Source organism: Oncorhynchus mykiss, chromosome 27 (assembly GCF_057628025.1).
Source record: "Oncorhynchus mykiss isolate SJ-2025 chromosome 27, ASM5762802v1, whole genome shotgun sequence".
Lineage (NCBI taxonomy): Eukaryota > Metazoa > Chordata > Actinopteri > Salmoniformes > Salmonidae > Oncorhynchus > Oncorhynchus mykiss.
In genome coordinates, this window is record NC_143048.1 from 5,554,334 (window position 1) to 5,580,362 (window position 26,029).

The 26,029-nt window shown below is 45.1% G+C and overlaps 1 protein-coding gene across 1 annotated transcript in view; it reads right to left on the reverse strand.

Annotated features, from left to right (window-relative positions):
- LOC110507371 (uncharacterized) overlaps positions 1-26,029 on the reverse strand; it is a 90,375-nt gene that overhangs the window by 26,788 nt on the left and 37,558 nt on the right. Inside the window, exons 41-72 of the mRNA XM_090223446.1 lie at positions 25,783-26,019; positions 25,364-25,551; positions 25,071-25,191; positions 24,803-24,953; positions 24,436-24,575; positions 23,992-24,153; positions 23,583-23,705; positions 22,753-22,908; positions 21,875-21,991; positions 21,413-21,574; positions 20,916-21,134; positions 20,340-20,510; positions 19,679-19,807; positions 19,177-19,392; positions 18,319-18,497; positions 18,040-18,142; positions 12,746-12,904; positions 12,255-12,417; positions 11,434-11,537; positions 9,165-9,344; positions 8,643-8,855; positions 8,108-8,287; positions 6,079-6,270; positions 5,594-5,743; positions 5,300-5,403; positions 4,923-5,119; positions 4,373-4,593; positions 4,010-4,156; positions 3,273-3,437; positions 2,620-2,771; positions 1,140-1,308; positions 655-763 (exon numbers count right to left, since the gene is read on the reverse strand). Coding sequence (XP_090079572.1) covers positions 655-763; positions 1,140-1,308; positions 2,620-2,771; positions 3,273-3,437; positions 4,010-4,156; positions 4,373-4,593; positions 4,923-5,119; positions 5,300-5,403; positions 5,594-5,743; positions 6,079-6,270; positions 8,108-8,287; positions 8,643-8,855; positions 9,165-9,344; positions 11,434-11,537; positions 12,255-12,417; positions 12,746-12,904; positions 18,040-18,142; positions 18,319-18,497; positions 19,177-19,392; positions 19,679-19,807; positions 20,340-20,510; positions 20,916-21,134; positions 21,413-21,574; positions 21,875-21,991; positions 22,753-22,908; positions 23,583-23,705; positions 23,992-24,153; positions 24,436-24,575; positions 24,803-24,953; positions 25,071-25,191; positions 25,364-25,551; positions 25,783-26,019 — 5,179 coding nt within the window. The remainder of the gene's footprint in view (positions 1-654; positions 764-1,139; positions 1,309-2,619; positions 2,772-3,272; positions 3,438-4,009; positions 4,157-4,372; positions 4,594-4,922; positions 5,120-5,299; positions 5,404-5,593; positions 5,744-6,078; positions 6,271-8,107; positions 8,288-8,642; positions 8,856-9,164; positions 9,345-11,433; positions 11,538-12,254; positions 12,418-12,745; positions 12,905-18,039; positions 18,143-18,318; positions 18,498-19,176; positions 19,393-19,678; positions 19,808-20,339; positions 20,511-20,915; positions 21,135-21,412; positions 21,575-21,874; positions 21,992-22,752; positions 22,909-23,582; positions 23,706-23,991; positions 24,154-24,435; positions 24,576-24,802; positions 24,954-25,070; positions 25,192-25,363; positions 25,552-25,782; positions 26,020-26,029) is intronic.

A 26,029-nucleotide genomic window follows, 5' to 3' on the forward strand; every position in this document is an offset into this window, starting at 1 on the left:
TAAACTTATACTCTGTTTTATCATATCTGATTAACAATATGAGTTCATAAAATGGGATTGTGTGACACAGACAAGAGGTAATTAAAGTTAATGAACACCATTCCAACTAGGAAAAAAGAAGTGGACTGGGTTGAACCAACGAAACTGAGCTCTGGGTTTTTTAGATAAAACAGTGAGTGCATTCCTAGGTTTTCTGTCAATTAGAACTGTCAGCTAAGTGGTGATCGATAATGTTGAGGGGTCAAAAGTTACCTAGGAGTGTGTTAGTAAGTTAGAATGAACTTTTCACCTCACTTTGTCCCTGTCGAGAGGAGGGGTTTCTGTTAAGCAATGAAATTACGTGATGTTTTGTATATCAACTGTTGCTCGTGGTGAAGTGGCAGCGCGCTCCGAGAATAAATTCTGTTACCTATTATTGAAAAGACTGGTCTCCGTCTATCTTGCAAACAAGAATCTTACAAATTCTCATAAAATAGATTAAGGGTTTTCAATTAATGAAAACACATTGGCATAATTAAATTACAGTAACACCCTCTCTTGAACCATAATCACCGAACTGCACATGCTTGAGGTCCTTTCTTATTTGGTACGTAGCTGAGAGTTTAGTGAGTAACTGTAGAGTGTTAATGAGAAGAAAGTGTTCTGTTATCATACCTGCAGAACCTCCCTGGGAGGCAGGGCAGACACTCCCGCTCTTCCTGTAACCCCCCCTGGTCAGAAGGGGTGAACGTACCGTTGGGGCACGGCTGGGGAACCATGGTGGCTGGTAAAGACAAAGGTAAAAACAGTATGATAAGGTTGCATTTTTTGCAGTTGATGTTGAGGTTCTGTGTAGGCCTACACACCTAGATCAATTCCTAGTAATGCTTATTGCATGGTAATCACGTTTCGTATTTGGATTCTCGTAGATATGGGCCAGGTGAGTCTATATTAACTTAATATTGGTGTGTATAACTAATGCTTCGAGTCTCTCCTGATCCTGTGACCTGACCAGGAAAAACTGAACCATTGTAATAATGAACCCTTGACAAAGTCAATTAAGAGTCCTTGGATTCATATCTAGGTCCCAGAGTGTTTCCTGGTACGGTCATATAGTCAGGAAAAACACCTGGCCCAACATTTAACCAATGTATGTGTACCTGCAGGGCAGAAGGAGTGAGGGGGGCAGGGCCAGGGCTCTCCAACAATGGCCTCCTCACAGTAGAAGCCTGGGCGGCATGGGATACAGGAGTCAGAGCCTGGGTTGGGCTGGTACTCTCCTGTAGGACAGGGCAGGGCCAGGGGAGAGCCCTCTGGACAGTAGTGACCCTGGGTAGGGAGACATTTCAGTAGTCTCAGAGCTAGTCTCTTGGCCCTAACCCTTTAGTGTTTGCAGATCTGAAGTGTCTGGAAAGGTATAGTCTCACATAGTCATACCTTCAAATCATGTTGTTGTCATGCTGCTCCTCTTGCAAATTATTGAAATTGAAAGTCACCACAAAAAACAGCATATGTCAACATATACTGAGTGTATAAAACATTAGGGACACTGGCTCTTTCCATGACATAGACTGACCAGGTGAATCCAGGTGAAAGCTATGATTCCTTATTGATGTCACTTGTTAAATCCAGTGAAATTAGCGTAGATGAAGGGGAGGAGACAGGTTAAAGAAGGATTTTTAAGCCTTGTGATAATTGAGACATTAATTGTGGATGTGTGCCATTCAGAGGGTGAATGGGCAAGACACAAGACTTAAGTTCCTTTGAATGGGGTATGGTAGTAGGTGCCAGGCACACCGGTATGAGTGTGTCAAGAACGGCAATGCTGCTGGGTTTTTCCGCGCTCATCGGTTTCTTGTGTGTGTCAAGAATGGTCCACCACCCAAATGACATCCAGCCAACTTGACACAACTGTGGGAAGCATTGGAGTCAACATTGGCCAGCATCCCTGTGCAGTGCTTTCGAAAAACTTGTAGAGTCCATGCCCTGACGAATTGAGGCTGTTCTAAGCGCAAAAGGGGGAAGTTCCCAATGTTTTGCACACTCGGTTTATTTTGATTGGGTTTTAATCAGCGAATCATCATATTGTTCCTTACAGATTCATAAACATTGAACGGTTAGGCCAAATGGAGAATTAGGGAGCCATTTGGGACTCTCTCTGCTGGGTGTTGTACATGGATGAGCTGAGTTTGTCAAAGTGATTTGGTGCAGAGGATGTGGTTGAGTGGCAACACAATCGACCCCAGAGACTGGGGTTTGATCCCTGCGTACATCACTCTTACTGTCTCCTCCTCATCTATCTACCCCTGTTTCTAGAACTGTCAAAAAAAGTTACAAATTATAATAATAATACAAATAGTGATTTGATCCCTTTGAAAAGTAATAAATAAGTACTCAATTACCATTATTATTCATTACTACAGGACCTCAAAGATACGAACACGTCGGGAATGGTGGTCATTCAGAACACTGCAATGTCAAAAATCACATCAAACCACAATAGAAAATATTTAATACATGTCCCGGGTTTGATATTGACCATTCCTTTGACCAGTCAGTCCGCACATTGTGAGGTTCAAATCTTTGAGGTTCTACTGTAGTCCAGATGGACAGGAGTGAGGCAAGCAGGACAAGGCTCACCTTAGGGCAGAGGAAAGCATAGGGCGTGGTGGAGGAGAAGTCAAACGGGCAGTAGAAGCCAGCAGCACACAGGCCACTGGGGGAGGCCAGGCCCTCAATGGAACAGTAGTGTCCATGGGGACAAGGGGAGCAGCTGTCTAAGGATAACCCACCTGTTGGATAACAGTAACAAAGGACATTCAGACTCTTACATTCGTTTAGCATTATTCAGATCACATCTTTGAATCAAGGCAATGTGCCGCCATGAGCCAGTAAGTATTCAGATCACTGTTGACTCCTGATAAATGCATGCCATTTAGCAGTAAAGCGCAACATGCCGATATCAGCAAAACAAAAAAAGGTGTATCTGGTTTTAAAGGGCAATTTGTAGTTTACACTGAACCAATATGCAGTTATCAGGAGTCGACTGTACAAAATACAACAAAAAAACAGCACTAAGTAAGGCCAGGATTCAAATCAACGCAAATGAACAACCTGCTCACTGTGATAGACCTTTAAAGGCAATTCCCAGATGTTCTCTGAGATTGGGTCACCGTGGATGTCAGCTCAAGCATAGATCACCTTTAAAAGTCCATCGCAGTAGACAGGTCGTTAATCTGTGTTGGCTTGAATCCCAGCAAGAATCCTTATCACGCTGATGTATATCTAAGTACCGGTGTGGTTTCGGATGCTGCCTGCAGGACACGGCAGTGGGGAGAGGGTCCCAGAAAGGCAATAGTGGCCCACAGGACAGGGCCCGTTCCTGGGAAAGGTGGCTGAGCTCTGGGGAGCTGGACTATGTGCTCCACGCTGGCAGAAGTAGCCCTGCTGGCACTGGCCTGTTAACAACAACCAAACACAGAATCACACCAGCCTGTTTGCTTCTATACTCTATCCAATCTGCTTCTCCTGCTTGGTTCCTTGCATAACATCTAGTCAATGGTCATCAGTGCAAGAAATTCATATTTAATATGGATGTTCGACGAGCAGGTGTCCACATACTTTTGGTCATGTAGTGACCCCAATTATTCAACAACAAAAAAACATTACCAACATTATTAATTGTCAACTGTATCTGTATGGAATTACAGTGCCAAAAGGTTCACCAACTCTGCGCAGTATATACACGCTTACAAAAAAGGGTTCCAAAACGGTTCTTCAGCTGTCCCCATAGAGAACCCTTTTTGGTTCCAGATAGAATCCTTTTTGGTTACAGCCAGAACCCTTTTGGGTTCCATGTAGAACACTATGTGGAAAGGGTTCTACCTGGAACCAAAAATAGTTATTCAAAGGGTTCTCCTATGGAGAAAGCCGAAGAACCCTTTTAGGTTCTAGATAGCATCTTTTTTTTCTAAGAGTATAGTACTGTTACTACAGATCTATTCTTTGCTTTTCTATTCTCTGACTAGACCTTGTGGTAGTGAGGAGCCGGGCAAGCTGCAGTAGAGCCCAGAGGGGCAGGGCCTGCATGCAGAGGGCGAGGGGGCTCCTGTCTGTTCACTGAGGGTCCCAACAGGACAGGGCAGGGGTAACACACACCGGGCAGGACAGAAGTGACCTGGGTGGGAAAAGGAGAGAAGTGGAAAACGGCTGCTGTGAATAAGTGCATTCACTTACAGCATACTGGCAATGAAGCGTGTTGTATATGATGTGAATTCTATTCAAATGTATTGAAATGCATTACTTCACATTAAGATGCAATTTCTACATTTAATTTGAGAAGTAATAGTGATATTACATTCTATAATATTATGATTTTATTTGTTATAATCACCAGCAGGGCAGAGAGAGGGCTCTTGGGTGGCAGAGTAGGGACACATGGTGCCATTAGGGCAGGTGAGGCAGTGGGCGGCACCAGGAGCAGGACTGTAGGTGCCAGGCTCACAGGGTACCGCTGAAGCTGTGCCAACAGGACAGCGATGCCCTGTGGGGCACAGGTAACCATGGAGACCATCCGAGGGATGGGCACTGGAGCTACCCCCTAGACACACATACCTAGATAAGGAGATAAAGAGTCAACCACAAACTGTAGTGTAGATATATAGAATAGATGGCCAGGAAATGCTTATCTCAATCTGTATCTCTTGATTTGAGTCTGTTTTATTCATTTCTCTAACAGCAATGAGCACAAGAGGAACATAAATTCAGTGAGCATAACAACTGCATTTTCTGAGTCATTTCCTTTCCTCTGTTTCCAGGTCAGTTGAGATAGAGAGATAAACTGCCAGATTAACTACATAAATTGTATTCATTTTAGTTGCATTATGCTCAGGCATTAGCTGAGGGCTCCTCATTAGGAGACGAGCAGCATGTTTTTCTGTTACCCAGCGCTACACGGAGCGGCATCCGCGGTCAGCGCAGGCCTGTCACAGAAGTGCCCAGGGGGGCAAGGCTGGCACTCCTCTACGCCCCTCAGTCCCAGGGAGCTGGAGAGAGAGCCCGGTGGGCATGGAAGAGGGTAGCCAGTGCCAGCTGGACAGTAGTGGCCAGGGGGGCACAGATTATTACTAGTAGAATTCTGCTGGAAAACAACACAACGAAGAAACATGAATTCCTTGTATACCGTTTGATTTTTGATCAACTCCCCTTCACAGTGTGGTAAAATGTCCCTTGTAGGGTACTTGGGTATGGCACGCACAGACATATCAAAACGGGACCACTGTTGTTTGTGCCTCCTCATTCAATAATACTACAACGGTACCTCGTATTTAGTAGCATTGGGTGTGATGGCACCTGGGGGACAGTGGTATCCTGCCTGGCAAGGCCCCGTTGTCTGGGAGAGCCCAGGGAGGGCACAGAACATCCCTGTGGACATACGAGAGTACGTCTCAAATGACACCCTATTCCCCCATATAGCGCACTACTTTGGCTCTGGTCAAAAAGGAGTGCACTGGATAGGGAAAAGGATGATGTCATTTGAAACGTGAAAGATATGTTTTACCCGGAATGTTGAAACCCTAGTCTGTGGTAATGTATAGATCTGTGTAAGGTTCACCTGCAGGGCATGGTAGACAGTGGTCCAGGCTGGAGGCTCCAGGCTTGCTCTGCACTGTGCCAGGGGGACAGGGGAACTTCACACCCACGGCCAACCCAGGAGGGCAGTAGTGACCAAGAGGACAGACCACTGGATAGACCACCCCTTCTCCTGCTCCACACATGACATGAGAAACATTACACAGAATCCTGCTAATGTATGAAGTGGAAGGGTTGGTGAATTCTACCACAGAGTTGGCGTCAATTTGAACCAAAATTCTATGTCCAACGCAAGATATAGGAATTCAACTGGAATTACATGACCTCAAACCTAGTGGAAATACCACAATTGATAGGAATTAGGGAATATATTTATTGTCAAAATAATTTCACTGACATGAAATAAATCATCAGATATAATTAAATGTTAAACTAATGACTGATCTTAAGGTTTTAAAATGACACTGATAATTCTGTTTGAAGTTGAAACCCAACCATCTCACCCACCCTGACAGTAGTAGCCATCAGGACATGTTGTACAGTTGTTCTGGTGGCTGTTGCCTGTCACTGAGCTGTGTGTCCCTGCAGGACAGGCCAGGGGGGTCCTAGTTCCTCCTGGACAGAAGTAGCCTGCTGGACAGAGGGCCTCCTCAGGACTACTGGAGCCCCAGTCACAGAAGAACCCAGGGGCACAAGCACCTACAAGGGTTTCCCACCATTAACACGAGGTTGAACATTGTTTAAGCAATACAGACAAGACTCGTTTTTTATTTTTTATTTGGTAAATTGATCATTGCGCAATGATAACCTATGAGTTACTAGTTTGATTCGTTGGTATTCATTCAAACAAACAGACTTAATTTTAAATCGTAGAAAAATTAGAACCTCTGCTCGCCAACTAACACCGTTCAAAAGTTTGGGGTCACATTTTTTGTCCATTAAAATAACATCAAATTGATCAGAAATACAGTGTAGACATTGTTTTTTTTATTAATTATTTTTTTTACCCCTTTTTCTCCCCAATTTCATGGTATCCAATTGTTTTTAATAGCTACTATCTTGTCTCATCGCTACAACTCCCGTACGGGCTCGGGAGAGACGAAGGTTGAAAGTCATGTGTCCTCTGATACACAACCCAACCAAGCCGCACTGCTTCTTAACACAGCACGCATCCAACCTGGAAGCCAGCTGCACCAATGTGTCGGAGGAAACACCGTGCACCTGGCAACCTTGGTTAGCGCACACTGCACCCGGCCCGCCACAGGAGTCGCTGGTGCGCGATGAAACAAGGATATCCCTCCCTAACAGCTGGCGCTGCAGTACAGCGCCCTTAACCACTGCACCACCCAGGAGGCTGTGTAGACATTGTTAACGTTGTAAATGACTATTGTTGCTGGAAACGGCAGATGTTTTATGGAATATCTACATAGGCGTACAGAGGCCCATTATCAGCAACCATCACTCATGTGTTCCAATGGCACGTTGTGTTAGCTAATCCAAGTTTATAAAAGGCTAATTGATTCTTAGAAAACCCTTTTGCAATTATGTTTGCACAGCTGAAAACTGTTGTCCTGATTAAAGAAGCAATAAAACTGGCCTTCTTTAGACTAGTTGACTATCTGGAGCATCAGCATTTGTGGGTTCGATTACAGGCTCAAAATGGCCAGAAACAAAGTACTTTCTTCTGAAACTCGTCAGTCTATTCTTGTTCTGAGAAATGAAGGCTATTCCATGCGAAAAATGTCAAGAAACTGAAGATATCGTACAACGCTATGTACTACTCCCTTCACAGAACAGCGCAAATTGGCTCTAACCAGAATAGAAAGAGAAGTGGGAGGCCCTGGTGCACAACTGAGCAAGAGGACAAGTACATTAGAGTGTCTAGTTTGAGAAACAGATGCCTCACAAGTCCTCAACTGGCAGCTTCATTAAATAGTACCTGCAAAACACCAGTCTCAACGTCAACAGGGAAGAGGCGACTCTGGGATGCTGGCCTTCTAGGCAAAGTTGCAAAGAAAAAGCCATATCTCTGTCCAGTGTCTGTGTTCTTTTGCCCATCTTAACTGCCTAGAAGGCCAGCATCCCAGAGTCGCCTCTTCACTGTTGACGTTAAGACTGGTGTTTTGCGGGTACTATTTAAAGAACATGCCAGTTGAGGCCTACGTAGATATTCCATTAAAATATCTGCCGTTTCCAGCTACAATAGTCATTTACAACATTAACAATGTCTACACTGTATTTATGATCAATTTAATGTTATTTTAATGGACATAAAAATGCTTTTCTTTCAAAAACAAGTACATTTCTATGTGACCCCAAACTTTTGAACGGTAGATATGTACACATAGCAGGTAACAAACATCTTAAGACAAATGCCCTATGGGTTCTACTCAGACTTGAGATAAGTTGACTTTACCATGGACTTAGGTCCAATTTTAGTTGACTTACTGTAAGTCCATGTTTTATTGACTGAAGTCCATGTTAAGTCTACTTACCTCAAGTCTGAGTATGGGCCCTCAATTCCTCTGTACTGTACCTGCTCTGAATCCTAGTTGGCAGTATGATCCGGGGGGGCAGGTTGACCCTGTCCTGTTGTCGGTGGGGTTGGGCACTGTGGCCCTGGTAACACAGAGGAACCCAGGAGCACAGGGTCCAGTGGGCTCAACCAGACCCTCTGATCCACAGAACTGGCCCGCCGGACAAACCAAGCACTCCCCTGTAACCGCAGTGGAACAAACGTGTGCATTAGCTCTGACACAACAAAATGCAATTTTATTGTAATTTTTGTTTTTATAATTCAAAACACCATTAATACAAAGGGTTATTGCTGATTACCATTTCAAATAAGGTAGATAATACATGTGCGGCCAGGAGTTTTGTCCTTGTTGCTGCATTACCTGACCAAGAAAACCTCTGGGCCCTTTGGGCGCTTGTTAGAGATAAAGCTAGGGCTAAGAGTCTTTCCTGGTCAGCTGTTGGCTGTGATGAAAAACTCCTGGCCATACATAAACCATCTACCTTGTTTGGTCTGGAAAAACTCCTGTCCCTAACTATAGTATATTATTTCTCACCAAGGGATGTGAGACCCAGAGTAGGGCTGTAGGTGCCTTTGGGGCAGGGGTAGGGTTGGCTGAAGGAGCTCTCTCTGGGGCAGACATAGCCAGCTGGGCAGGGCAGAGGGGTGATGGGGCCACTGGTGCTGCCAGTTGTGTTGGTGGTCAGGCAGTGAGAGCCAGGGGGACAGGGCTTACACTCCCTTTGGCCCTCCAAGTCCTGGAACCAACCTACAATGTCACAAACAACATCAAATACTGTATGCAGTTTGGTTTGAGATACAATGAGATACAATGTATGGACGTTTCACAGAGAAATCTTTACATCCGAATGTCATTATTTGCTTATCAAAAAGGACAAGTTCAGTATTTTACAACTGAATGTTAGATGGTTCCTTATCCTGAAAGTAGTCTATGAGCCAGGAGACACAGATTTCTTAAACAGCCAAGACAAACTAATTGTAGTAGTAGAGTGATGGGGCATCCGTACAATTTTTAAAATGTCATCAGCTCACATCTCTCTGAAGATCATTAAGTTACCATCAGGACATGGCTTGCAGTCATCTCTCTTCTTCCCTCCGGTGTTATTGTGATGAGTGCCAGCAGGGCAGGATGCAGGCACACTTGTCCCACTCTCACAGTAGTGGCCTGGGTTGCAAACACCTCCAAATACACCTGACATCGGGGCAGCACTCTGGGACCCTTCCAAACAGTAGAAACCTACAAATATATGGTAACACTTCAATTGAAAACTTCCTTAACACATGCAGAAAACCATAGTCCCTGTGCCCAAGAGCACTAAGGAAACCTGCATAAATGACTACAGACCCGTTGCACTCACGTCTGTAGCCATGAAGTGCTTTGAAGGCTGGTAATGGCTCACATTAACACCCTTATCCCAGAAACCCTAGACCCACTCCAATTTGCATACCGCTCAAACAGATCCACAGATGATGCCATCTCTATTGCACTCCACACTGCCCTTTCCTACCTGGACAAAAGCAACACCTACGTGAGAATGCTATTCATTGACTACAGCTCAGCGTTCAACACCATAGTGCCCTCAGAGCTCATCACTAAGCTAAGGATCCTGGGACTAAACACCTCCCTCTGCAACTGGATCCTGGACTTCCTGACGGGCCACCTCCAGGTGGTGAGGGTAGGAAGCAACACATATGCCACGCTGATTCTCAACACTGGAGCCCTTCAGGGGTGCGTGCTCAGTCCCCTCCTGTACTCCTTGTTCACCCACTACTGCATGGCCAGGCACAACTCCAACACAATCATTACATTTTCAGACGACACAACAGTGGTAGGTCTGATCACCGACAACGACGAGACAGCCTATAGGGAGGTCAGAGACCAAAATAACAACTTATCCCTGAACGTAGTCAAGACTAAGGAGATGATTGTGGGCTACAGGAAAAGGAAGACCGAGAACACCCCCACTCTCATAGAGGAGCAGGTTGAGAGCTTCAAGTTCCTTGGTGTCCACATCACCAACAAACTAGAATGGTCCAAACACACCAAGATAGTCGTGAAGAGGGCACGAAAAAACCTATTCCCCTCAGGAGACTGAAAAGATTTGGCATGGGTCCTCAGATCCTCAAAATGTGCTGTTGCAGGTACAGCTGCAACATTGAGAGCAACTGGTTGCATCACTGCCTGGTACGGCAACTGCTCGGCCTCCAACCGCAAGGCACTACAGAGGCTAACCTGCCACCCAGGACCTCTACACCAGGCGGTGTCAGAGCAAGGCCATAAAAATTGTCAAAGATCCCAGCCTCCCCAATTATAGACTGTTCTCTCTGCAACCGCATGGCAAGTGGTACTGGAGCGCCAAAAGGCTTCTCAACAGCTTTTACCCCCAAGCCATAAGTCTCCTGAACAGGTAATCAAATGGCCACCAGGACTATTTGCATTGTGTGTCCCCCAACCTCACCTCCAACCCCCTATTTTATGCTCCTGCTACTCTCTGTTTATTATCTATGCATAGTCACTTTAACTATACCTACATGCACATGTTACCTCAGTTAGCCCGACTAACCTGTGCCCCCACACATTGACTCTGTATCGGTACCATCTGTATATAGCCTCGCTACTGTTATTTTCACTGTCATTATTTATTCCTTTACATATCTTTCGTTTACCTAATACCTATTTATTTTTGTCACAGGTGCCGAATATAACAAATGTAGACCTTACCGTGAAATGCTTACTTACTTACAAGCCCATAACCAACAGTGCAGTTCAAGAATAGTTAAGAAAATATTTACCAAATAAACTAAAGTAAAAAAATGATAAAAAGTAACACAATAAAATAACATAATAAAATAACGGTTGCAATATCAAGCATTGGATACAGTCAGCAACACTATGAAGTCCTTTCAAGTGGAATAATAGATTGAAAATGGAAAAATAATACTGTAGCGACTATAACCCATCACATAGCGGTCTCGTCAATGGGTTCGGACATCTTGGTGTGGATGGTTAAGGTGTTGGCTTGACAGTTGCTGGACCCAGGTTCGTGTCCCGGCCGGTACAACCCTTCAAAAACGCTACTTTGGTGTCAGAAGTGGTACTGGTGCACATGAGGCCATCAGAGAGGCATGTACCCGTGAGGGACTTGGAAAAGAGAAGCGTGGGAACACGCTCTTCTGAAGGAAGGGGGTAATGTAGCGACCTTAACCCAACACCTAGTGAACTCGTCAATAGGTTTGGACCTCTTGGTGTAACGGTTACAAGGTTTGAGTCCCCCAATTCACTACAATAGTAATACTTAAATGCTAAATAAGTGTTAATCTCTCACCTGGCAGACAGGCTCCAGTGACTGCTTTAAGGCCTGGCTCTGCACAGTAGAACCCTGGAACACATCTACGACACTGGGAGGGCTCCGTTAGTCCACTTTGCTCACTGCAAGAAATTATACGCCCTGAACAATAACAAGGCTACAGATCTGTCAAGTTTTACCATCATGGCACTAACTACATTGGCAGGTGGGTACACATTGTTACGGAATACTTAGAACTGTTATACACTATATGTATATTATAAAACATGTTTCAGTGACAATAATATTGGAAACGATATGAAAATATGAAATCTATCAAAATGTCCCACACACGCTGTACTGCATGGACAGCTGTGCCACCAGAGACTCTGGGTTCGTGCCCAGGCTCTGTAGCAACCGGCCGCGAACCGGGAGGTCCGTGGGGCGACGCACAATTGGCCCAGCGTCGTCCGGGTTAGGGAGGGCTTGGCCGGTAGGGATATCCTTGACTCATCGCGCACTCCTGTGGCGGGCCGGGCGCAGTGCACGCTAACCAAGGTTGCCAGGTGCACGGTGTTTCCTCCAACACATTGGTGCGGCTGGCTTCCAGGTTGGATGTGCGCTGTGTTAAGAAGCAGTGCGGCTTGGTTGGGTTGTGTATCGGAGGACGCATGACTTTCAACCTTCGTCTCTCCCGAGCCCGTACGGGAGTTGTAGCGATGAGACAAGAGAGTAGCTACTAAACAATTGGATACCACGAAATTGGGGAGAAAAAGGGGTAAAATGTAAATATGAAACATACTCTGACAATATCTTAACAGCTGCCTTTATTTTGTATAGATGTCACACACAGTGGGTACCTGAATGTGCCTTTAGGGCAGGGCGATGGTACGGAGCTTCCAACAGGACAGTGGAATCCAGGAGGACATGGAGCGCCTGTGATGTTGTCTGAGGGGGAGGGTTGAGAGGCGGCCCCAAAACACACAAACCCTGCACTGCATGGACCACTGGGGGAAATTCTCCCTTCAAGAAAAGATATTCAGAAAAACAATGTAAAATAACATGATTATGAACTCAAACGAACTGTTAGTGTTATATATACTGTATCTAGCATCATCCCTGCATGTGCTCTAGCCTAACTCCTATGATATTGTATGGCATGACAACGGACGATAGAAGAGTTGGCTAGAGCACATACAGTTTGGGTACCAAATGATAGCCTGATATACCCTGCACTAATGGAACCCTATTCCCTATGGGCCCTGGTCAAAAGTAGTGCACTACATTGGGAATAGGGTGCCATTTGGGATGCATGCAGCCTAGGGACATATGGGATGAGGCTAATATATACCTGTTCCTTTACAGTACATCCCCGGTTCACACAAAGAGCATTCCGATTCGTCAGCCAATCCTGATAAGTTTCCATAGGTCCCGGATGGACAAGGATGCTGATTGGCTGTTCCACGTGGACAATAGAATCCTCTTCCGCATGGAACCAAGTGTGTCCTTCCTGGATTCAGGGTGGATGAAATCAATCAATGAATCAAATTGATTTTATAAAGCTCTTTTTTCAAAGAGCAAGTTGAACATTTATTCAACGTTTATTCACCACGTACAGAGTACATGTTCTTCTTAGAAAGTAGATTGTCAGGTCTAGTTTTCCCATTTACTTTGAAACTTTGAACCCCCCCCCCCCCCCAGAACACCCCTGAGGCTGTTCTGGAAAGGGGGATGAATACTTTTGCAAGGCACTGTACACAATCCATCTATCAATTGTCTCAAGGCTAAAAAATAATTTTTTAACCTGTCTCCTCCCCTTCATCCACACTGATTGAAGTTGATCTAGAGTTGATTTAGCAAGTGACATCAATACGGGATCATAGCTTTCACCTGGATTCACCTGATCAGTCCATGTCATAGAAAGAGCAGGTGTGCATAAATGTTTGTACACTCTGTGTATATTACCAATATAAAAAAAAATGATTCATTACTTATTTTACATTTAGGTCATTTAGCGCTCTCTTATGCCGAGAGACTTACAGTTAGTGCATTCGCTTTACGGTAGCTAGAGACAACCACATATCACAGTCATATTAAGTCAACATTTTTCCTCAATAAAGCAACTATCAGCAAAGTCAACGCTAGTGAGAACAGACAAGTGAAATAAAAAAGGTTCTCAGATGTTTCAGGAAAATGGGCAGAGACTCAGCTGTCCTGACATGGTCTTGAAATATATGTGAGTTTCAACTAGGCGCCAGATTGCAGGCTGATGTGGGAGAACATGGGAAAGTGAGACACGAGGCGGGCTGAGGCATTCTGGAATAGTTTCAGGGGTTTGATGGCACGAGCAGTGAGCCAGCAGAGAGTTGCAGCAGTCCAAACGGGAGATGACAAGTGCATGGAATAAAACCGGAGGAAAATGTTTCTCAATCGTCGATAAAATGACTAAAAACCAAATCGAAACTGTGTAGAAATGATGATGGACCTACATTTATAGTCTTGATGGATTATATTAAAATGTAACATGTTTCAAGTTAAACTGTAGTTTGTTTGTATCCTGTGTAGTGAATGATTACTGTTTAGTATTCATGGAGTTTAGGTCATGAAATTGTGTGTATGCTAATTTAGAAACCATGACCTAATCAGAGAAGAAGAAATTACCAGCAGGGACAGGCCCAGAACGGAAGATGGACGAGGTGGGATACTGGCTAAACAAATAGGATAATGGACATTCCACAGGGGAGCCAGAGGGAAATTCATTGGTATCATAAAATGTATAGCTGGGGAGGTGACGCCTAGAGTGGTGACCAAATGTTTTGAGAATGACACAAATATACATTTTCACAAAGTCTGCTGCCTCAGTTTGTATGATGGCAGTTTGCATATACTCCAGAATGTTATGAAGAGTGATCAGATGAATTGCAATTAATTGCAAAGTCCCTCTTTGCCATGCAAATGAACTGAATCCCAAAAAACATTTCCACTGTATTTCAGCCCTGCCACAAAAGGACCAGCTGACATCATGTCAGTGATTCTCTCGTTAACACAGGTGTGAGTGTTGACGAGGACAAGGCTGGAGATCACTCTGTCATGCTGATTGAGTTCGAATAACAGACTGGAAGCTTCAAAAGGAGGGTGGTGCTTAGAATCATTGTTCTTCTTCTGTCAACCATGGTTGCCTGCAAGGAAACACGTGCCATCATTATTGCTTTGCACAAAAAGGGCTTCACAGGCAAGGATATTGCTGCCAGTAAGATTGCACCTAAATCAACCATTTATTGTATCATCAAGAACTTCAAGGAGAGCGGTTCAATTGTTGTGAAGAAGGCTTCAGGGCGCCCAAAAAAGTCCAGCAAGCGCCAGGACCATCTCCTAAAGTTAATTCAGCTGCGGGATCGTGGCACCAACAGTATAGAGATTGCTCAGGAATAGCAGCAGGCAGGTGTGAGTGCATCATGGCACGCACAGTGAGGCAAAGACTTTTGGAGGATGGCCTGGTGTCAAGAAGGGCAGCAAAGAAGCCACTTATCTCCAGGAAAAACATCAGGGACAGACTGATATTCTGCAAAAGGTAAAAGGATTGGACTGCTGAGGACTGGGGTAAAGTCATTTTCTCTGATGAATCCCCTTTCCGATTGTTTGGGGCGTCTGGAAAAAAAGCTTGTCCGGAGAAGACAAGTTGAGTGCTACCATCAGTCCTGTGTCATGCCAACAGTAAAGCATCCTGAGACCACTCATGTGTGGGGTTTCTTCTCAGCCAAGGTAGTGGACTCACTCACAATTTTGCCTAAGAACACAGCCATGAATAAAGAATGGTACCAACATATCCTCTGAGAGCAACTTCTCCCAACCAACCAGGAACAGTTTGGTGACGAACAATGCCTTTTCCAGCATGATGGAGCACCTTGTCATTAGGCAAAAGTCAAAACTAACTGGATCGGGGAACAAAACATTGATATTTTGGTTCCATGGCCAGGAAACTCCCCAGGCCTTAATCCCATTGAGAACTTGTGGTCAATCCTCAAGAGGCGGGTGGACAAACAATAACCCACAGATTCTGACAAACTCCAAGCATTGATTATGCAAGAATGGGCTGCCATCAGTCAGGATGTGGCCCAGAAGTTAATTGACAGCATGCCAGGGTGGATTGCAGAGGTCTTGAAAAAGAAGGGTCAACACTGCAAATATTGACTCTTTGCATCAACTGCATGTAATTGTCAATAAAAGCCTTTGATACTTATGAAATGCTTGTAATTATACTTCAGTATTATATTTGTGTCATTCTCAAAACTTTTGGCCACGACTGTACAAGGGAAGAGTATAAAATGTGTTGTGAACTTTCTAAATGCATTAACTCAGCTGACTGTACCCTTGGTATAACTTGAAATTACACTTGAAACTTCTCTTAAGCTTTTGGTCTCAATTCCTCATTGCAAAGAGGTTGTAATAGCATTTTTATTTTTAACAGTCTCTTCACTCTGTTCAGCTTGCTAACTTTCATTTTAAAAAAGCTAGACAGTCAGAGACTATAAAAAATTATAATAGCGATGGATAGAGGACTATTTTTTAGCAAATTTTGACGGCAAGGAAATAGCCATGACTCACTTGAAGCCTGACTCGTTAGGGTCTAGAAGCTCATTATGAGAGATAATGAGGGCACAGACAGCATGCTCAAGTGTTTTGGAAAGAAAAAAAGAAGGGATACCGGTCTGTAGTTTTTGACGTTAGAGGGTTTGATTGTTCGTTTACCACTCTGCATACAACTTCCTGTCACTCAGCACATAAAAATAACTGATGAAGCTTGAAAACGGATGTATTGTCTGTAACACACTGATCTGTTTCACCAGTCTTTGTGCTTGTCTCCACCCCCCTCCAGGTGTCGCCCATATTCCTCATTATCCCCAGTATCCCACCTGTGTTTTCGTCTACCTCGATGACATCCTCTTTTTCTCCCACTCAGCCCAAGAACACCGACAGATCCTCCAGCGCGTCCTGGAGAACCAGCTTTTTGTGAAAGCGGAGAAATGTGAATTCCATCGCTCCAATATCTCCTTCCTTGGTTATATCATCGCTGCTGGGAATGTACAGATGGATCCCGGGAAAGTGAGAGCCGTGGTGGATTGGCCCCACACCTACGCCCAGAATGCAGCTGCAATGTTTCTTGGGATTTGCCAACTTCTATTGCTGCTTTGTGAGCCCTCAGCTCTCGTCCCGGTTCTGGAAGGCATTCTGCACGCTCAGTGGGTCGTCGGCCAGCCTGTCCTCCGGGTTCCACCCGCAGTCCAATAGCCAGTCGAAGCAAGCCAATCAAGACCTGGAGATGTCTCTTCGCTGCCTTCTCTCTGCCAACCCTACCACCTGGAGCCAGCAACTCATGTGGGTTGAATATGCCCGCAACACCCTCCCTTGCTCTGCCACTGCGCTCTCGCCTTTTGAGTGTTCCCTGGGATATCAGCCCCCGCTCTTCCCAGAGCAAGAGGAAGAGGTCGGCATACCCTCGGCCCAGATGCTTGTCCGCCGCTGTCGCCGTACCTGGAAGAGAGCCCGGTCGGCTCATCTCAAGACCACCTCCAGGTATCAGCGACAAGCGGACTGCCACCGGACCTCGGCTCCCCTGGATCGTCTCGGGCAGAGGGTATGGCTGTCCACTTGTGACCTGCCCCTTCCGGGTGAGGTCCCGCAAACTTACCCCCCACTTTATTGATCTCCAAGATCATTAGCCCCTCTGCTGTTCGTCTTCTGTTGCCCCGTACCTTCTGCATTCATCCCAGTTTTCATGTTTTCTCACAGCCCTTTGTCTCTTGTTTCCAGACCCCGAGCCTGCCATTCTGTACCTACCATTTACTAATCTCTGCCTGTTCTGACTCCGAGCCTGCCTGCTGTTCTGTACCTTATTGACTCTGCCCTGGATTACGGACCTCTGTCTGCCTTTGACCTGTCTTTGGCCTGCCCCCTGTTTGGGTCAATAAACATCTGTGACTCTAGCTGTCTGCATCTGGGTCTTATCCTAAGTTCTGATATTGTCATCTCTTTGTTTATTGTGAGGAGTCTCTTCTGATTAACTCTAAAGCAAGATAACAAGGTCTACACCAATAGTCTTCAACCCTATTCCTGGAGAGCTACCGTCCTGTAGGTTTTAGCTCTAACCCTAATCTAGCACACCTGAATCTAATAATTAGCTGATTGATTTGCTAAATCAGGTTGGTTCCAACTGGGGTTGGAGCGAAAAACCTACAGGAGGGTAGTTCTCCAGGAACAGGGTTGGAGAGCCCTGGTCTACACACATTAATATATGGCTTGTGCTAGCGGTCCCCCAGCCCCTGCTCCAGCCCATTCTAGACCTGGATGTGTTTCTGTTAGTGTTTGGAAGAAGATTGTGGTCCTGGTGATTGGTTTGAGGCAGGGATGGGCAACTTAGATGGGAGTGGGTGCCACAGAAAAATCGGAAGTCATCATGTTTTAGCCATATGGGTTTAACAGTAAATTGCTCATTCATTTCATTTGATCATTAATCATAAATGTTTACTTGTCACTTATTGTGTGTGTGTGTGATTATCTATGATGTGATGGGTCTGTCTTGTTATTTTATCAAGGCATCAATAAAAAACCTATTGAAAGAAAAATTAATAAGATATATTTGCTTACCTTCTTCAAGACAGTAGAAGCCAGAAGGACACACCTCACATCGGTGCTGACCCTCACTAGGCTGGTAGCTGCCTGGGGCACAGGCTCTCTCTATCACGCTACCCTGAAAGACCAGCAACACACACATTTGTACTATGACATATAATACATAGTATGATAATATATTAGCAATGAATTGGACATGCATTCTAGGTGGTATGCTAGTACAGTATGGATAAAGTACATTAGCCATACTGTATACTGCACAAGCCCCGAGGACATTTGCACATTTGCACTAACCTCCTTGCAGAAATGACCAACTCCACACACATGTTGCGACGGTCTATCAGTGCTCTGTCCCCCAGGACAGTAGTAGCCAGCAGCACACTGACCGCTGGGCTCGGCCAAGCCTATCTGATCGCAGTAATGACCAGGGGGGCAAGGCTGGCAATCATCCACTGTGGACCCGCCTGATCGACCTAACAACACACAGTGGCACAGATCTGTGAGTCAGCATCAGAAAATCACATCAGACTGACATAACATTTTCTGAGCGTTATAGAACATTGATTATATAGGATTTGAATTGCCCCATTCCAAAACACAGATTAAATTGTGACCAACCTCTCTGTCATAGTAGCCATGGGGAGAATGGTTTTAAATGAACTACGTTTTCATATTCCACAGCACCAGTAAATAGCTAGCAGGATGACAGCCCTAGGTCGGGGTCACGTTCAGTAGGCACGAAAGGAAAGAAAATGGTTCCGAAATGGGGAAGTTCTATCTGAATTTGTACAATAAGAAACGCTCGATAGCAGGGTATGTGAGGACATCAGCATCGACAGCAACAACAGGGTTATGTGACTCTTCAACAATACTTCCTGATAGCGTTTGCAACTTATTATTTTTTTTAAACGGTGGCCTATCCTCTAATCTTTCACAGTATCCTGACCTATAGGATCCTTGCAGGATATTCAAAAATCTCAAAATATCCTGCAATGATCATCATAGTCAAAATTTTAACCAGGGATTCATTAACAGTGAAGCAACAGTGTTGTTGTAGCCTAGTCCCAGATCTGCTGTATCCAACTCCTAAGGTCGTTGTTGGCTATACAGCACAAACAGATCTCGGACCAGGCTAGTGTTTTTGTTTCTTACCCTTCAGGGTTCCAGGAGGGCAAGGTAGAGGGAGAGGTGTGCCCTGGGGGCAGTAGTGTCCTGGGGGGCAGAGTGAGGCGTGAGGGGTCGTGGAACCCCTGGAGCAGAAATAGCCTGGGGTACAGAGGCCACTGGGGGCTTCCAGGCCAGTCTGACCACAGTAGAAGCCAGTGTCACAGGGCTGAGGGTAAGCCGATCCTACAGGACAGTAGAAACCTATAGGAAAGTCATACACATATTGTGGTTGATGCCATACATTGGTAGTGGATGAGGTGAGTTTAAACCCATACAATGTAAAGCCGTTTGAAAAAAGGGGAAAAAGAATAGATGAATCCAGTCCATTATTAGTATGCTCTACAAGAAAACACACTTTAATACAACACGGTTAAAAAAAATAAAAAGCCTGACTATCTACTAAATACGTTGCACCGTTTTTAAGTCTATTGGCATAAATAGAAGCAACCGTTCGAGTACAAGAGTTCAGATAGCGGGCAATGCATACCTTTGGGACATACATCGCCTTTGAAGTTAGCACATTTATAAAGTGGGCTCCTGAGATGAGGTGTAGAGTCGGCCAAGGCCTGACCTGACCATGGCCTAGCTACGACATCCATCCAGCTCCCATCTCCATCTAAAAATGGACATGACGCAGTAAACATATGTTTAGGCTATAACCTCCAACTGTAACTCATTTGCATTCACCTCCAAGCTCTACAGTCCATCATCAATCTTGCGTGCATGCTGGCCAGCTATTCGACAGTCTGTTAGTAGAGACTATAGAGTCCATGACCTGTCGGAAGTGGGTATTCGACCAACAAAAGAAAAACTTAATTTAGGCATAGCGGTCAAAATAATTAATGGTTAAGGTCAGGTTTGTGAATGAGGGTTAGGTTAAATAGTTAAATAAACCGTATGATCTTTCCAGATGTTTTTGTGAGGGAAACAACTCAGAAGATCCTCACTCATCTCTCAAAAAAAGAGTCTCTAGCTTAAACACACAGACTTTTGTTGATAAAAAGGTTCACACTAAGGTACTTAATTGTTACCCAGAAACTGATTTGATATTGACATAAAAACGCCTGCACTGGGCCTTTAACATTGGGTTAGCGCACCGGCCGTCTGCCACCATTTATTTTCTAATGGTCAAATATACACTGCCTTACCTGTATCTATACTGTTAGGTGAGCAGGAAGTGTTGTGTAACCAGGAACAAAGATCTTGGTTAGTAGGATGGACCTTTATCATGCCACAAAGGCAGCTGAGCTGGGAGGAGTTAGCCTGGGGTATAGCACTGTCTGCACCGCCACTACAGTAGAAACCAGGGGAGCAAGGACCTACAGTATAGAGGAGTGTGGCATTGACGTGAACATGAAACAAGGTACAAACGTTATATGAAACATGGAATTACAAATGTGCAAAATGAGCCTAATTGTATGATATGTACCAACAGATTTCTCTTCCTGGTCACATGACCAAATGCCGGAGGCCCTGGTTTGACGAAAACCATTTACCGTTTAAGAACGAAACGGAAGCAAACAGAGCAAACGGAACAGGGAGGGACATAGATAAATTTGTTCAATAGAAACTTTTGTTTGCTCATTCAGTTTGGAGTAAACGGTTTCTGTTGTAAAACGTTTTGCAACATACGAAACGTTTTGCAACAGAATCTGCGTCATGATTACACCCCCTGGTGACCTGACCAGGAAAAACTCCAGGCAATGTTGAGAGTTTTTCCACACCTGTGAATTGTGAGGAGCCTGGGTTGAGGCAGTATCTTCCCGGGGGACAAGGGTAGCAGCGGGAGGGGGATGGAGCGCCCCTCTCTGGAAGGTAGCTACCCACAGAACAGGGTCTGGGCGACCCACTACCCTCTGGGCAGTAGTGTCCTAGAGGGCAGACATCCCCAAAGGTCTGGGAGACTGGATCAGGAACAGTAGCTCCACGGGAACAGAAGTGGCCTTTCAGACATACAGGAGGAAAGACAATGAACAGCTCGTCAATAAAAACAGACACCAAGATTGCCATCACCTAAGGCAGTGGTATTCAAAGTCAGGGTCACAAGGGTCACAAAAAATTCTGCCGGAAAAAATGGGAACACATGGACAATGCCTGAAATAATATCTTATTAAAATGTTAGTCATACGTTATTACTGTATAGTGTGTCTAACCTGGAGAACATGGGCAGTCTGAAATTGTATGATATTAAAAGGTTATTAAAACATTATCCTGTGTTGACCTGGAGAGCAGGGTCCTGAGGGAGAGGTGAGAGCACTGCTGTTGCAGTAGAGCCCAGGAGGGCATGGAGAACACTCCCTCTGAGATGCTCTCCCCTCAGCCTGACTCACACTGCCAACTGGGCACGGTGCTGGGACAGAGGTTCCCTCCACACAATAAAAACCTGGAACAGAAAAGTAAAGAGTGAGGCTGTCTGGAAAAGAATGTTCTTTATTATCAATAAGTATTTATTTTTTTACCAAAGACATATAAACTATGCTAAATGGATGACAAATGTCATGTAGTGTGGAGTCCTAGCCAGGTCCAGATGAGTAACCCTAAGTCAGCACAAACCAAGCTATCTGAACGGGCTAGCTGGGCTAGCTAAAAAAGGGTGGATTTCCTGGTCAGGATTTAGGCCGAATAGCATTGAAAATATGCTAGAAAAGTGTCCTTGAATCATACAGGCATTCATGGTAGTCACCTGGTGGGCAGGTCTTGCATGTAGACTGACCAATCAAAGACTGATAGGTGCCAGGGGCACAGATGACCGGCTTGGCACTTCCATACGGGCACGAATGACCAGATGGGCACTGACATTCTAAACGCAGTGCAACAAAACAGGAAAAAGAAGCAAACGTTATAAATATTCAATTAGGTGTCATGGCAACGCTATTGGATTATTTAGCCCCTGCTGGGAGACCCTGTGGACTGCAGGGAGAAGTGGGTGTAATGACTGTGGCAGCATGGAGGAGTTGCATCCTACTATTTATGGAGGCTATTTATGAACCTTGCTGATGAGGAAATGAATCCATTGAAATCGAGAGTGTTTATGCCCATTCAACTTGACACAGAAAATAGACAAATGAAAAAAAAAGTCACACACATCTGTTCTTGAGCGTGCAACTTTCTTTTTCATTTGTATAGTTTATTTTCCATTAATCAGCACCTCACCAAAGGAGGAAAAAAAAATTCACTTTTGGCTAGCACAGCGCCATTCTGTATGTGTAGCAGCCAACTTTTCTTTTGTTAATTGTCATGCCATACAAACAATGAGTGGACATTATCCCCATTTATCTACAGTAATTCACCCATCCCTGGCTTTCTCCTTCTCTCCCTGGCTGATGAGTACTCTGAGAAGAATGAGACCGCACATAATAACCAGAAGTATGGAGCAGACAATCAAGTTTGTTTTATAAAGCCCTTTTTACATGAGCAGATGACACAAAGTGCTTTACAATTACCCTGCTCAGACCCCAAAGAGCAGGCAAAGCAAAAGCACAGTGGCCAGTATAAACCAAAACAAAAGAAGGAACCTAGGGAGAAACCAGGCCATTCTCTTCCTGTCTGTACCCGGTTTACCTGGTTGATGCCCTGATACAGCGCCTACTGGACAGAACCAACCCTGGGGACAGTGGAGGTCTGTGGTGGTCTGCCCCCACACAGGGCAGTAGAATCCAGACGGACAAGCCTCACAGTCTGCCTCTGACTGACCACCATATCCACCCAGAAAGGTGCCTGGAATAGAGGAAATAGAAGGGGGGGGGGTAATCTCGGTTAACTTGGAAGTCAAATATTGCGTAATCTGTCCACGAGGGTTTAGGGGGGGGAAATGCTCTAGTATATCTAATAATTGCATCTAGTTTGACTATTGTTCCACAGAAAGACCATCCTTTTACCAACGAGGGACATTATGTAGCCTGCCAAGAGTCTGTCTTGTATCTGACACCTTGGAGCACTAAATGAACAGTTTATTCAATCTAGCAACAGTCGTAGACACTTCACATAAATCATGCTGCCAAACAAAGGGAAGATCTATTTTTGGTCTAGCATGGTCTAATCTTGTTAAAGGACCAAATCACGTGTTATCGAAAGTGGCACAAACCACGCACGCACGCACGCACGCACGCACGCACACACGCACACACACACACACACACACACACGCACACACGCACACACACACACACGCACACACACGCACGCACGCACGCACGCACGCACACACGCACACACGCACACACACACACACACACACACACACTAAATAGAAATAGCATAACATTGCCACATCGATCACGAGTGCCAGTGCCAGATTACATGTTCTAATGAGCTGCCTTAATGACAGCTTTATTGTTACACCTATTAGGTTCTATTGCCCTTGGAACTTGTCTGATTATAATATAGTGTACCTGGGGGGCAGGGTATTGGCTGAGCAGTCCCAATCGGACAGTAGTGGCCTCCTGGACACAGGTCTCCATTGATCTGTTCCAAGACCTCTCCATCACGAGGAGGATATACAGAAGTTGCATTTCCTGTAACAGGGACAACATATGTTATGTCATTATCATTAGTGGGGCCTAGAGTTTTACCTGACCCCATGACCTGTCAAAGAAATAGCCAGGGTGCTAGATCTAGTCTATTATTTTAGACCAGAGTTTTTCCTGGTTAGGTCCCACATAGTCAGGAAAAACTCCTGTCTACTCATTTTGAATGAATCTGCCGTTTTCAAACCTCTCCTCGGGGACCCAGAGACATTTCACAATTTTGTTGGAGCCCTGAACTAGAACACCTGATTAAAGTACTTGTTGTAATTATTACTTGTTTCATTATGTCTTGTTGCATTATGATTTGGCATGGGGGTTCTGGATCCTATTGGGCAGTAGAACCCAGCGCTGCAGGGACCAGATGGGGAGGCAAGGCCAAAGTCTGCACAGTACTGCCCAGGCACACAGGGCTGGCACGCAGCCACAGATACTGCCCCTGCACAGCAAACACACCAGAAAACATGGAGTTCATTTCCATATAATTATTCTACATTACATTTATTAATGGTCATCATTTTCATATAATTCAGGGCTTCCATTCAGTCATATGTAATCAATATGAATGTGTTCATTTTATATGAAAGATAATGACAAACCTATAATTTATAAGGGCCATACACAGTAACCACGCTTACATAAATGTGACACATACAGTAGAGGATATATATATATATTTTTAAAGATCTTCATATTGAAATGTCCCCAGTTTAAATGTCACCTTCTAAGGAGCTGAAAGTGCCAGGCGGGCATAGAAGCATGTGACTGGTACCCAGTGGGCAGTAGGACCCAGCGATGCATTTTCCACCTGTAGGATCTCCAGCTGGCTGAGAAGTAACAGAGCCTCGGATACAAAGGTACCTAGAGGAGGGAAGGAGGGAGAGAGGTAGAGGGAAAGAGAGAGAGCAAATAGAAAGAGAGAAAGAACGAGATAGAAAAAACAAGAAAGAAAGGTGGAGAGAGTGAACATAGAGGAAGAAACGGGAACACAATTATAGAGACAGTGCAACATAAATCTCAAGGACCATACATGCTGAACCAAAGATACGATTCAAGATGGTTGTTTTTTTTATAACGCTGCCACCCACCCAGGAGAGCATTGCCCAGTAGGCACTGCCAACCCTGCAGAGCTGCAGTACTTCCCTGGAGGGCAGGGCACACACCCACTCTTATTAGACGTGCTGGTCTGCCCACTAAACGTGCCAGCTGGGCATGGGTACTCCACACCAGACCGTGTGCCTAGAGAACAAAAAGAATCACACACAGATGCCATATAGTCTAGTGTCATTCTCAGCAATGTCTTCGACCACTATGGTATGCGTGGCACTTATTACAATACGGACAAATATGCACTACCTGGGGGGCAGTAGTGTCCCTTCAGACAAGGGGTTGGCATGTGTGTTCCCACCTCCTGTTCTGTGTTAGGATGTACTGAGCCTGCACAGTAAAACCCTGCTGGACAGGTCAAACACTCTGCCTGTGAAAGGGATGATATAGAATATATTAATTAACACGCAGCATTCAGTGTATGTAGAGTCTTTTTTCCTGGTTAGATTACATGGTCAAGAAAAACTCCTGGCCCTACAAACTGTTCAGCTTTACTAGACCGGGGGTCAAGATGATACTGCTATGAATGTCCTCCGCCCTACCTGCCCAGATTGATCCTGGTAAGTCCCTGGCACACAGGGAACCTGGATGGCACTGCCAAGTGGGCACATGTGCCCAGCTGAGCAGGTGATAGAGCCAGGGAGGCTGGAGTTGTGTCTGTAAGGGCAGTAGGAGCCAGCCTGGCAGAGATGAGAAGGGATGGAGAGCCCTCTGCTGGCACAAATGAACCCTGCATTTGAGAGAGAAGTCTTCACTGTTGCGCAATTTAAAAGGAGCCCAACAAGTCATTTTTATGCCAGTCAAATATAATTCGCTATTCAAATTGAATGTATATAACTTGTCCTCCCTGAAGAAACTGCATGTGCAGTATATCAGTCAAACATCCATCAGAAAATGTTTCTTCATGAGATAAAGAATAGTGGTTTGTACTTAAACTAAAATGTGTTTGATCAGCACCAACCTGCAGGGCAGGGCAGGCAGTCAGAGAGTTGTGTGTTCCTGGTGGTGTTGCTATAATATCCTAGAGGACAGGGACGTGGCGCTGCAGCCAAGCCCTCTGGACAGTAATGACCTTGGGGACACCGCTCACCGGTCACACCGTCTTCTGGTTTCGGGGATACTGCTCCAGAGTGGCAATGATAGCCAGCGATGCATTGGCCCGATACGGCACTCAGTCCCGGAAAGGCACAGAAAAACCCTGAGAAAAG